The sequence below is a fragment of the Ctenopharyngodon idella genome, chromosome 1 (assembly GCF_019924925.1).
Source record: "Ctenopharyngodon idella isolate HZGC_01 chromosome 1, HZGC01, whole genome shotgun sequence".
Classification (NCBI taxonomy): domain Eukaryota; kingdom Metazoa; phylum Chordata; class Actinopteri; order Cypriniformes; family Xenocyprididae; genus Ctenopharyngodon; species Ctenopharyngodon idella.
The window spans coordinates 35,312,248-35,325,252 of NC_067220.1; the positions used below are offsets into that span (position 1 = coordinate 35,312,248).

Here is a 13,005-nt window from a genome sequence, read left to right on the forward strand (position 1 = left end):
GGATATATTAAAGGAATAAGCCCCAAGAAGCCATGATTTACAATGAATTTATAACAGGTTTTAGGTTTAGGGGGTTTTAGGCACTCCGCTCCAGGTTGTGCCTAACAACGCCCCTTAGCTATTATAAATTCACTGTAAACCACAGTTTCATAGGGTTTATTGCTTTTATAAAACAGTTACCACACAATACAATTATTAAAGCCAAAAAATATGTATCAATGCAACTTTTATGAAGTAAAATCTTCCTTCCACTGGAAAAAATAGTCCCTGACCACGAACAGCATAGAAGTTACATATATTACGCCATTAGATGGCGGCATGGAGTCAATCACTCGCAAAGACTTTTATATTGAAACTTGTTGTGAACACGGAACAAGACACAAATGACTAGCGCTGTCAGTGTCAGCAGGGCATGGGAAAACACATTAAATGTTAAAAGGACAAGATCGCAGCGGACATTCAAACTGATTTTTTATTATGAACATAGGACTGACCTGAAGGAAAATGCTAAATCTGAATGCAGGTAATACACTCGGTCACTCGATATCTCTCTCACAATACTCTTCTACATAATGCAGTAAGCTTCAATGAACAAAATCAATTGAGAACAAACATATGTTTACGTTGCTAAGAGTGGTTGCTAAGACAGACGTAGCAACATACACACTCAGTGGCGCAGCAATACATGTAATGCAGTCAGCTGTATGTTTTCAGGAATTTTACAACGGCTTCGAACGCGGCTCAGTTAATCAAAATCAAGGGCTGGAACTATCCATTAAAAATATCCTTGCTCTCCAAAGATTTATAATGGTAGTGAATGGGGGGCCTGTTTTGAAGCCAAAAATAAATGCATCCATCCATCATAAATATAATCCATACGGCTCCAGGGGGTTAATAAAGACCTTCTGAAGCGAGGCGATTGGTTTTTGTAAGAAAAATATCCATATTTAAAACTTTATAATCTAAATTAACTAGCTTCCGCCAGACAACCGTACACATACAGCGCAAGTCGAATTTCGCCAAATGAGTAACCCGTGACACGATGTATGATGCAGGGTGTAGGAGTAGCGTAAACTTAGACGCCTCTCATGGTTCAAACAAATAAAGCTGTGCAACAAATGAAATCTTATATCGAAATCCTCCAACATTTCTCTTTAAAATTTTTCGTTTTAGACTTCTAATTCGTGACCAGTGTTTTGTTTTGCTCTATCCTCTGCGCGTCCACGTTCCTCATTGCGCATACGTCAGGTCAGAGTTCACTCTTCTTCCATAAATCAATGCGTACGGCAGTCTGCTGGAAGCTAGTTATTTTACTTTATAGAGTTTTAAATATGGATATTTTTCTTCCAAAATGTATCGCTTCGTTTCAGAAGGCCTTTATTAACCCCCTGGAGCCGTATGGATTATTTTTAATGATGTATGAATGCATTTATTTTGGGCTTCAAAACACGTAATTTAATTTCACGTAACGATAATTTTCATTTTTTGGTGGACTATCCCTTTAAGCTTTGTTTTTCATTGTGATTTTGACTAAAATATTAGGAGACAGTGAGGGGGGCTTCAAGGACTATAAATTAGTCATTATACTTGCAACTGAAAGAGCATGCTTACCATTTAAAAAGTCTCACATATTCAGTAATTTAATTCAGTAATTTATTTATTTATTTATTTATTTACATAGGGATGAATTTCTGTAAACATGATTTAAAACTATATATATATATATATATGTGTGTGTGTGTGTGTGTGTGTGTGTGTGTGTGTATGTGTATTGTGAAAAATGCTATACAAATAAATTTGACTTGACGTGATTGTTGCTGTTGCTGAATGATATTGTACTGATCCATTATATGTTGCAAAATGCAAGCAGTCCTTCTCTGTGCAACAATAATACAGAACCCTCTAGTGGTCATATGAAGAACTGCAGCAAATGTGCGACGCGTCACCAAGTTCTCAGAGCTGGAGGAGGAGACCTGGAGCACTGGGGTCCACATTGAGCCTCTGTAATCCAGTTTGGAGTGGTCGCTGAGGATGCCACCAGAAGTAGCCTCTCCATATGACCTGCAGTGCATCGGCACTGTGGTTTTATAGACTTAGGAGCTTGTTAGTTTTTTTCTTCTACCTCAAAAATAGTTTAAAATAGTTCAAATGTTATTACTTGTTATGCCATCACACAAAAGTGTAGGTGCAACGAGATGTTTAGCAGGCAGCATTTATAAATAGGCTCACAAAGTAACGGATCCAACTGAAAAATCTGAATCTAAAGACAACTTCCAACAGTGATGATGAAGATGAAACTCACCATGAACCGACCAGCCAACACCATCGGAACAAACCAGTAAAAGTCGTCTTTATGGAGTTTCAAAATGACATTTTCTAAACTGCTGAACGAGAGCAAGGATGAATTCCCCTCGGACTTTCTCTCCAACATCAGCAGCAACACCACCACCTGTGAGGGCATCACCCTCGACTCTCAAGTCATCGGTGTGGGAATCTTTCTGGCCATTTTCATTTTGGTGGCGATCGTGGGGAACATTTTGGTTATTCTCTCGGTCCTTTGCAACAAACATTTGCAGACGGTCACCAACTTCTTCATTGTGAACCTGGCCATAGCGGACCTTCTGCTGAGTATCATTGTCCTGCCGTTCTCCGCGTCTCTGGAGGTGTTGGGATGCTGGGTGTTCGGTCGGGTCTTCTGCAACATCTGGGCAGCGGTGGATGTGCTATGTTGCACGGCGTCTATTTTAAGTTTGTGCATTATATCCATAGACAGGTACATCGGGGTGAAATACTGTCTGAAATACCCCACTATCATGACTGAACGGAAAGCAGGTGTCATACTCGTGGTGGTCTGGGTTTCTTCAATGGTTATTTCTATCGGACCGCTTTTGGGATGGAAAGAACCTCCACCTATTGATGAAAGCATCTGCAGCATCACGGAGGAACCGGGTTATGCTCTGTTCTCCTCCTTGTTCTCCTTCTACCTCCCGCTCATGGTGATTTTAGTCATGTACATTAGAGTTTACATCGTGGCCCGCAGGACTACAAAAAGTTTGGAAGCGGGAGTGAAACGGGAGAGAGATAAATCAGTAGAAGTGGTGCTGAGGATACATTGCAGGAGCATACCGGAGGATTCAAGCACGAACTCGAAAACAAAAAATCACCCGTTCAGAAGTTCACTGTCCGTGAGACTCATGAAGTTCTCCAGGGAGAAGAAAGCTGCTAAAACCCTCGCCATCGTCGTGGGCATGTTCATTCTTTGTTGGCTACCGTTTTTCTTCGTTTTGCCTTTGGGTACGTATGAGTTATTCTTTGTTTGGTGTAGCCTACTTTTTCGCTGTTTTATAGTTATGGTTTATACTAGAGCAAAAATGAAAAGTAACTTGTTGTTTACACTTTCTTAAAAATAAAACCAAATTACATTTCATTGCACCGGTTAAAAATTATAGAAATTATTATGACAGTATAGCCATGTTATTCATCATTATTTGTGTAGGCTACAAATTTCGAATAAAATTTCCCATTAATCATAATGGAATTAAACAAAAATACTCTAATGATCAAATAAGACCCTATTGGATAAAATTCTAACATTATTTTTGATTGTATTGCTAGATATAGGAGTTTTAATTATAGCCTAGGCTATATTCTGAAAATTCCTTGTGATGTTCTTACAAAAATATTTGATTCTGCTGGGAAATATGTGTTTTAAATATAGGCTACTTTTTTAGTTATGTTTTTTCCATGAGACAATTAATTTAACAGGATTGGTTCTAAATTTTTACAAACATTCAAATAAAAGAAAGTTTATTAGAGAATCCACTGTTTATTGGTTAACTATATCGTTCGTTGTCTGTTTTAATTCGTTTGTAACTTTAAAACAAAATGCACTCGAGCAAATAATTTTCTGCATCTGTCATAGGTAAACAAATGACATAATATAGGCTGGTATAGCCTACGCGAGTTATTAATTTGATACTACTTTAAAGTACATGTTTTATGCCTTAATGTGTGTAAAATACACCTCTATTGCGACACTGTGTTATATTCTGTTACTCCGTGGCTGGGAAAAACAAAAAATGTGCGAAATGCGTAGCCTGATATAAAGCACGAGAGCTGTTATCTGAATGTCATCGTTACTTAAGCTTTTCTCACTGACGAAAGCAGTGCCACGCATCACTTTTTCTATTACATTCACAGTTAATACGATTAAATTAGATGGTGAATGTTTGCACATGGCATGGGGTTTTGATCAGGATTTGATAGCAGCTCAACCTTTAGAGGGGAGATTGTGTTGATTGATTTGCTACACTTGATGTGCTATCTTTTCTATGTACATTGGTCTTTGTTTTGGAGAACATTATGTTCTGTGGGAGTGTTGGAGTGATGGATGGATGGATGGATGGATGATAGATAGATAGATAGATAGATAGATAGATAGATAGATAGATAGATAGATAGATAGATAGATAGATGAAACCTTTGAAATGCACATCAATTGGGATAAATAAGGCATTTTTACTGTTAACAATGAGCTCTCTTCATTATGTCACAAGAAGATGCCTAGAAAGAGCTATTGTTTGATTAATTATACATTGAATGTTGCCTTTATGTGTGACCATGATGTAGCTGCACATAACAACAGTGCACACACTGACCTATATGTTGTCAAAACAAAGCAAGAATAATGAACGCAAAAGTGAAAGGCTGAGGTCTGAGAGAGTATAATGCACAATTGCCCTCTTTTTATAAAGGCAATGGCATGAAAAGTTCATAAAAATGTGCTTTGTTTTCTCTTGAATCATGCATGCAATCAGTCAAATTGTGCAGTCAGTCAGATTGTGCAATGATTAAGTTTTTTGCATCACAGGGTTAATAACTATACCTGAATCCTGCATAGAAAAAAATATGCTAGGGATATTCATGATACAGAGATGATTCATTGTTTGCTCAATCAAAGTCCACCTTTGGAAGACTGAAAGAAAGACATTAAATTAAGTGTTCTAGTCATGCAACCATTACCCAAGAATATGTCACAGAGGCCAGAAAGTGTGCTAGAAAAAAAAAAAAACAGTCTCCAATTACATTAAAGGAATTTTGATGTTGCTGACAGGAATGAAATGGGTACGTCTTAAGTATCTAAACAAATTATGATATTGACTATTATTAGTAATTTATTGGAATAATTAAAATATAGGCTAGATTGAAAAGATTTTTAAAACATGGCTGGCATTGTACATTCCCCACAATGTATTGGTTTCCCCCCAAACCCACCATCCCATCCATCTCCAGGGTATTCCAAAAGTGCGGTTTTTGACAGTCCCTGCTGGTATTCCACTCACAGTCACTTTTGGGGAAAATAGGGCAACAGTGGTTGATAACATCTCCTGGCAAGATTTGCATGTGGTACTGGTGAAATTCTGGGATCAACTTTTTTTTTCTTTTTTTTTTTTTTTTGCTCCCAGAGGTTAGAGTTTATGGTTTGGGAAGGGGGGCCTGACTTTGTTCAGCCAGAGAAAATGAAGGAGGCAGTTTCAGTCAGGTCCCTAACCTCCTTTTGCCCAACGCTCCACTGCCTTAATCACGGCTATTAACGAGTTGAGTTAAAGAGGGTGCTTTCGTTTTCCAAAGCCTCAGAAACAGCCAGCCACCAGGACAGAGGAGGGATATGACATGGCTTAGATCCACACGTACACTGGAGAGTCGCTAGAAAAGAAGGGTTGAATGACGTTAGAGCTTGCTTCAGTGTGAAGGAATTTCTGGGGGAATATTCTTATATTTTATTTTATATTCTATTTTATATTATTCAATATTCTGGTAATTCAAAATTATTTTTAAAAAGTGTTATTTTGATTTATTTACATAGCCTTTTTGAAATGCTTGATTCTGATTGATCCTGATATTTCCTAATATCCCACTGTATATCAGTCCACTCATCCGGGTAACTGTAACCAGCGTTACTTTCATGTCTCTCACTGCAGACTCATTCTATCTTGTTTCATACAAATGCAACTGATGTCATCTTGCATCTCACTTGGTGAAAATGACCTCAGAGCACTTCAGTATTAAAGGTAGGGTAGGCAATTTTTATAAACACTTTTTGTTATACTGGTTGAAACTCTCTTCACATCCTGATAGCAATCAATAATAGAAGTGGTCTAAATATTAAAACATGTATATCTTCTGTGGAATGCAGTGATACGATGTCCTACCTGCCTGTCAACATATGTATTTCCATACCTCCCTGCTCACGCAGACATCACACGTCATCAGCGCATTTCATGAGGCTATGCAGAGTTGTAGACAAAGTCACCGGACGCCGTAAACAAACAGAAGCCACCTTTTACAGTTCCTCCTGAACCAAAACATAGAGCTTATGCTGCATTCACGCCATGTCGTAACCGTAATTATGAGATGGCATCCCGTGACATTCTACCTGGAGCTGTTCACATCCTCAGTTTCTATGTCAACACTATCAACGGCGAAATGAATCTGCAGCAGTCAGGTGGTACAAGTAAGAGCTCTGTTTACGTTGTTGTTTAAGTTGTTCACGTTCATTATTATTGTAATGTTGTGCTTTGAGACATGAGGAAATTTAATGCCGTCTCTCGTCCCGTGATGCTTTGCAGACTCTGCTGTGTGCGTTCATGTGTTTTGAAGGATGCGTGGCTTTGTAGATGCTCTGAAGGAGGATGGGATCTCATACTTTCAAAGTTAGCTTGCTATTGCTATAGCCTCTACGAAATTGCCTACTGCAATATTGTTCGTATTGTTCCTAGACCAATTGTTTTGTACACTGTAATGGACTATTTTTTTTTTCTTTTTGGAACTTTTAAGGTAATATATGTTAGTACATTATAAGTAAGATTCAATTACTTAGCTCAAATCAATGTTTCATGTCCTATTTTTGTGAGTAGTTGTGCAATAAGCGGGATAAATACAATCAGCCTATTAATAAACCCCTTCTTGGTGATACAACTCCCCTCTGCTCCTCTTATATAATTGTACTTTTTGTGTTGCAAGTTTTTAAGATGACAGGTCCACCCTAATGATGGTCATATTTTTGGCAACAACATGTCCACACTGGTATTGCTGTGATGGAATGTTTTCCTTTTGGCATATGTTTGTGCTGGACAGTGAAAGTCTTACTTCTGGTGACAAACAGAACCAGATGTTTCTGCTCATCTTAAAAAAAAAAAAAAAATATATATATATATTATAAGATTACATAGGTAAATATTCGGTGACTGTTAAATGCATTGCCAGGTTTATTGATTTCAATTGTAAACATTTTCATCACATTATAGTAATTTGTGAGTGTGTATGTGATTAATCCAAGTAAATGCAACATGTTATTTATTTATTTGTGTGTGTGTGTGTGTGTGTGAGAGAGAGAGATACAGTATATTAAATATTCATATAAATTTGGCAATGTAAGATTATGCAACATTATGAATTTCACCATGATTTTAATTTTTTTGTTATTTCCCAAATACCTTCTCTTTAGACCATTTCTTTGGGACAGTTCCTGCTGTCCTAAAGAAAACTACCAACTATTTTCATGAAATTACATACTGTAGGTACATATTTCCATGACAGTTAACTGCATTGCAAGGTTTATTGATTTCAATATTTAATAATTGTAAACATTGTCAATGCATTATAGCAATTTAAGAGTATGCGTACGTGAATAATCTAAAGTGCAACAAGTCCAAAGTATAGAATGAACCGTTTTTTACAGGTTATTTATGTATGTATGTGATACATTTGCAATTAATTTTATGGCAATGTAAGATTATGCAACATTATGAATTTCACCATGACTTTAATTTTTGTATTTTGCCATTAAGTTTCACTAAATACCATCTCTTTAGACTATTGTGATCGCCCTTTGTGAATATGAAAGTTTTAAGAAATATTTCTCTGATTTTAAACCTAAGCAGCAAAATGGTATTTGAGTTGATAAGTCTGAATCATTTCCGTGAAAAACGTTGCCTGTCTGTCAAAATGATCCTTCACCTTTTTGACCCAAGCTGTTATGTCAGCCTCTAATACGTTTACATCAAATTGACACAGAATGCAGCTTGACAGGAACTTACACATGTAGCCAATAGCCATAGACCACGTGAAAATAGTTCTTCAGATGATCAGTATGAGATGAGACAGCTTTAACATGTGGCTACATGCCAAAACACTACTATAGCTCAAGTGGCTTGTGCCAGGCAAATGCAATGCTAGAAAGGAAAGACCGCAAGAACGCATTCAACACTCTCAGCTTACAGCTTTAAATGAATTGCCTCTCTGACTGCTGCATCCTTATTAAAATGTTCTTCATACTAAGAAAAAAAACTGGTTCTTTTAAGAACTGTTCACTGAAAGGTTACTTTGAGGTTTTTCTATGGCATCACTGTGAAAACGCAGTTGGAAACTTTCTTTTTAAGAGTGTAAAGAACGTGCATGTCAATCTAATACCACACTGGATATTTGCTGACAAAGTGCCAACTGAACCCATTTCCTTAACTTATAATTAGGCCATCCGCATCCATAATTCAGAAATCACATCCCCTGCCCCTTCGTTTATTCATTTATTAAATATTTTGGCTTATTGATTATGCTTTCAGCTACCATAAGTGTGACTTGCTTTTCTAAATTCTTTTTAGCAGAATTCCTCAGATGTTCTAAAATCAGAACAGCAGATCTGAAAAAAGTCAGCAGATCCATTTTTCTGCAGTGGAAACACGCAGAATGGTTCCAGATTGCACCAAAATAGGGGCTGCTATATTGTACATGATGCTCTGGCAAAAAAGGAAGTTTTCTCTCAGTAGCTACCAAACATCCTGCCTGGTGTATCTCATAATCACAACAATTACCAAAAAGGAGCTTTCCAGGGAAAGCTTTCATCTCGAAGTCCAAATTACGACCTTTGCACAAGAGGGAGAGCAGCATATCTCTTTGTTCATCAAAAAATGTTTCAAAAAGACCGCACTACTCCCAGTCCGTCCTTACTGTCTATTCCCTCTGGTGCTATTTTTACTGACAGGGAGGGACTTTGACCTCTCATAACACTGAAATGCATGGCATGGGCGATGACAACTGTTTTATGTGCGAGATAATGCAAAGCTAGCCTCCTCTCACTCCCCGTGGGGAAAGAGCAAGGCAGAGAGGAGATATTGGCAACATATGTGGTGTCTGTCGGAGGTAGAAGGAGCGGAAATCTGCAGGTAGTTTAGATGTGTATCTGTGGGAGGAGAGAATGTGAAGACAGACACAATGTAGACAGATTCCATCCAAGCTCAAATCCATCCAGCCCAAATTGTATGCTCTGTATCTTCAGTTTGTGCATGCCTGCTGCAACTAAAAGAATGATTTGGCATTTAAGGCAGTATGAAATAAAATCAAGCCTATTTGCTTTCTTTAGTTCACCCAATAATGTCATAATTTAGTCACCTTCATGTTGATCCAAATCTACATGAAGAACCTTTTTCATCTGTGGAAAACAATACAATGTGTTTTTTTTGGCCATGCGATGAAAATTTAACAAGGGGCCAATGTTGTGTTAGACTGATATAACAACCCGATCTCTCAGCAATTTGTACGTAATTTATGAGGTGGCTAATTCATACAAGCGAGGTTGTACAAATCCGTACATTTTTTGCTAAATCATACGTATTTTACGAGCTGTCAAATTCGTATGAATTAATACGAATTACCTACCCCTAACCCTGCCCCTAAACCTACCCGTCACTGGGATTTAGACAAATCATATGAATTTGTATGAGTGAGGTCGTATGAATTCATACGAATTAGCCACCTCATAAAATACGTACAAAATTGTTCGTAAGATAGCATTGGATATGATTTCCATTGTATGGACAAAAACTTTTGAAAAAACAACAACAAAACAAAAAAAGAAAGGTTCCATTTTGTGTTCCTTTTAGTAAACAGTTTCTTAAAAGAACCATTATTTTCTTAAAGCTGCTGTCCGTAACTTTTTGGGGTTAAAAATTATCCAAAATCAATTTTTGAGCAAGTACATAACAAGCCAGTGTTCAAAACTATCTCCTTACCTTAGCCCGATTCACAATGGGAAGCTTGTAATAATGTTTTATAATTCGGGTGGCACTGGGTTTTCGCGGGAAATGTCACCATTTGTCTTTGCGTCATTGCGTCACGTCTGTTTACATAAAGAACGAGTCACAGCTAGTAGCTTTTTTTCCTCAGTTGGTCAGAACAAAAGTGGCAGACATGTTACTTGTTTAGATGACATTTTCCGATGAAAATTCTTACTTTATCAATGCCATAAAGGACTTTTATTTTTAAAAACAAGTTCACTTTGGGGTGAACTAGTACCTCTTTATTGCATGATTCTGGTCTTATTGTGAACGATTCTTTGGTGCATGTTACTCCAAAGAAAACTATTTGTCATTGTAATCTTTAATCAGAATGCAACAACTTGCCTCCCCTGAAACTACTTTCTGTTTCCACTGACGTCACGTTGGGTAACATTAAGCAATAGGCGAATAGTTATTTAGGCAATGTTTTATCAAACCTATGTTTGGTCCACCTACTTTTCACGTTCCAATCAATTCCCAATAGATAAAATCAAGTCTTGCCTTGCATTTGTTTCGTTGAACATATCTTGCTAAGAAATACATCAAATTACTACAGTAAAATGGGCTGCAAACGGCAGTTTATTGTGTTGACTAATGGGCTTCTGTGGTCGGTCTATCAAAGGTAATAGTGCTTGTTTGGTTTGGAGGAGAATTTGGGAATGACATATTGGCATTGCTCCCACTCTATGTCTCCTGCAGACAGAAAAAAAAAAAAGAAATAGTTTCAAAAAGACTGTTGGAAGACATCACATACTGTTTAAAATGCATTAGATTTCTTCAGTGAGCTGAAGGAAAAAACAATGTGCAAAGTATATAATCTGTCTGCTGGGTATAATTAGGCACACATGGTTTAAAACATTGAACTTGCGGATTTGAACTTTTCAGCGCGTGGGAGGAGAATGGTAGCTTCAGGCTAAGTTTACTTGAGGCACAGCGTTATTTCCCATGTAAATAATCTCTCTTGAGCCGACAACTAAATATTTCTCCACCTCTCTCTCTTTTTTTGCGTCCTCAGGCTCTTTCTTCCCAGCTCTGAAGCCTTCTGAGATGGTGTTCAAAGTAATCTTTTGGCTGGGCTACTTCAACAGTTGCATTAACCCCGTAATTTACCCCTGCTCAAGCAAGGAATTCCAGCGCGCCTTCACCCGTCTGCTGCGCTGCCAGTGTCAGCGGCGGCGCCGCATCCTACGCCGGTTCTACGATCAACGCTGGAGAACGGCCATGCGGGGACCCCGGAGGGACCCGCATAGAGACTATTGCTCTGGATTCCCCTTTCACGAGCAGTGCGGTAGCTCTATATATTCCTGCCAGAGTAAAAGCCGGCCTCTTAGTCTGAAGGGCTGGAGCTTCTTCCCCCCTTTACAGAAGTCATCCTTCCAGCTGAAGGAGAAAATGAACAACCTTTCCAATAAGATCAAGAACGGGACGGGGAAGAGTAGCACGTCTGCTCTGGCCCGGACAGAGATTGACACGGTCTCCATGGGGATCTTTAACGACTGCGCCGATCAGAGCAGCTACCAGATCTACGACCTCACAGAGTGCTACGGCCTGAAGGAAACAGACATATAAACAAAGACAGAGTTTACTGTTTGTTTTCTCAGAGCTCTGACCCACTGCCAGCTCTTAGGAATTGTTTGATTTTTTTTTTTAAATCTATCATATTTCCTCAAAGACTAGTACTATTCTTGTTATGTCTTAAAGTACTGGCTTCGACACAGTTGAGAAGCAAATCTGAGGAAAAAAAAGGACATTGTGTTTTAAAGGAGATTAATGTATTTTCACATGGATAATTTAAAAATATTACTTTAAAAGTGGGAAAAGTACACTGAATGGAAAATTATTAAAAAAAAAAAAAAAAAAAACTTATCTGCACTGGACCAGAATGAAAAGACTCATAGCTGCTGGGTATCTGTATACTGTGTTGTCCATGTGGCCTTTGAGAAATAGTCAAATGTTTCAAACTCTCTGATGACCAGCAATGGTTTGAACTGTATTTACAATGAGCGATTGTTACAATGACTTTGACCCGTTGTCCATTAAGTGTGAATGGAAAACATATTTAACTGTGATGTATTCAAGAGACTGTTGAATCCATGATACTGATTTCTATTGATATAATGATTCACTGTGATTCACAGATTACTGTGGAATTCACTTTTAAATGATTTGAAATTGATTTAGAGGTACAAACCATTAAATGTGAGGCACAATTTGTAATTCAAATGGATTTTGTGCAGATGTTTTCAGTTTTTCAGAGGGTAGTTGAATACTGTGTGCTATTCATGCTATTCTTATTTCAACCATGAGATTTTCAGTCATCTCTAAAAGGACCAACATTAAAAAAGAAAAAAATCATAATTTGTGGACTACAACTCAATTTTTTTGTGTTGTTGATAAAAGCTTTGGGTTTCTTTGTAATGCTGATGTGATGACGTCTTTCGGTGTCGACTATAAAACATAATAAATCTGAAAAGAGCATGCAGTTGATCTCATGTGTATTTGATGAATCCTGAGAATAATGAATCTGTTTTGTTCAAACGACTATACCCATACAGAAAAATCACAAATTAGATCTCTTTAATAATGTTTTCTTTCACAGCAATGAGATTAAATTTAAATCAAATTGAGACTCTAGATTTACATCAGAGAGAGAGAAAAATAATATTAATTAATATTTAAGATTCCAAACCTTTTCTAGGGCTTTGTTCAGACTGCAGACAAATCAGATTTTTCACAAATCAGATCTTTTCAGGTAGACTGTCCAAACTATTAAAGGCACACTATGTAGTTTTCGCCTCTAGAGGTCGCTTATTCAAAACAAAGGCGTAGCTTGATGACGCCTTGATTTCACAGAATCATGGGAGGTGTTGTCTTCACCTCTACAGCTGGTGGA

The 13,005-nt window shown here is 37.6% G+C and overlaps 1 protein-coding gene across 7 annotated transcripts; it reads left to right on the forward strand.

Annotated features, from left to right (window-relative positions):
- Positions 1-1,993: 1,993 nt before the first annotated feature.
- Positions 1,994-12,590, forward strand: adra1d (adrenoceptor alpha 1D). Of its 7 annotated transcripts, none has more exons than XR_007929854.1 (4): positions 3,311-5,817; positions 5,982-6,071; positions 6,197-6,514; positions 11,128-11,357. XR_007929854.1 is itself a non-coding variant. In XM_051891824.1 (2 exons), exons 1-2 carry the CDS (start codon positions 2,367-2,369, stop codon positions 11,679-11,681), a joined length of 1,482 nt encoding a protein of 493 aa, XP_051747784.1. In that variant the 5' UTR covers positions 1,994-2,366; the 3' UTR covers positions 11,682-12,590. The 7 variants fall into 7 exon arrangements, 2 of the variants coding, with proteins under 2 accessions (XP_051747784.1, XP_051747792.1); XR_007929856.1 differs by having other exon boundaries at positions 6,257-6,514; XR_007929853.1 differs by having other exon boundaries at positions 3,311-6,071.
- Positions 12,591-13,005: the final 415 nt, after the last annotated feature.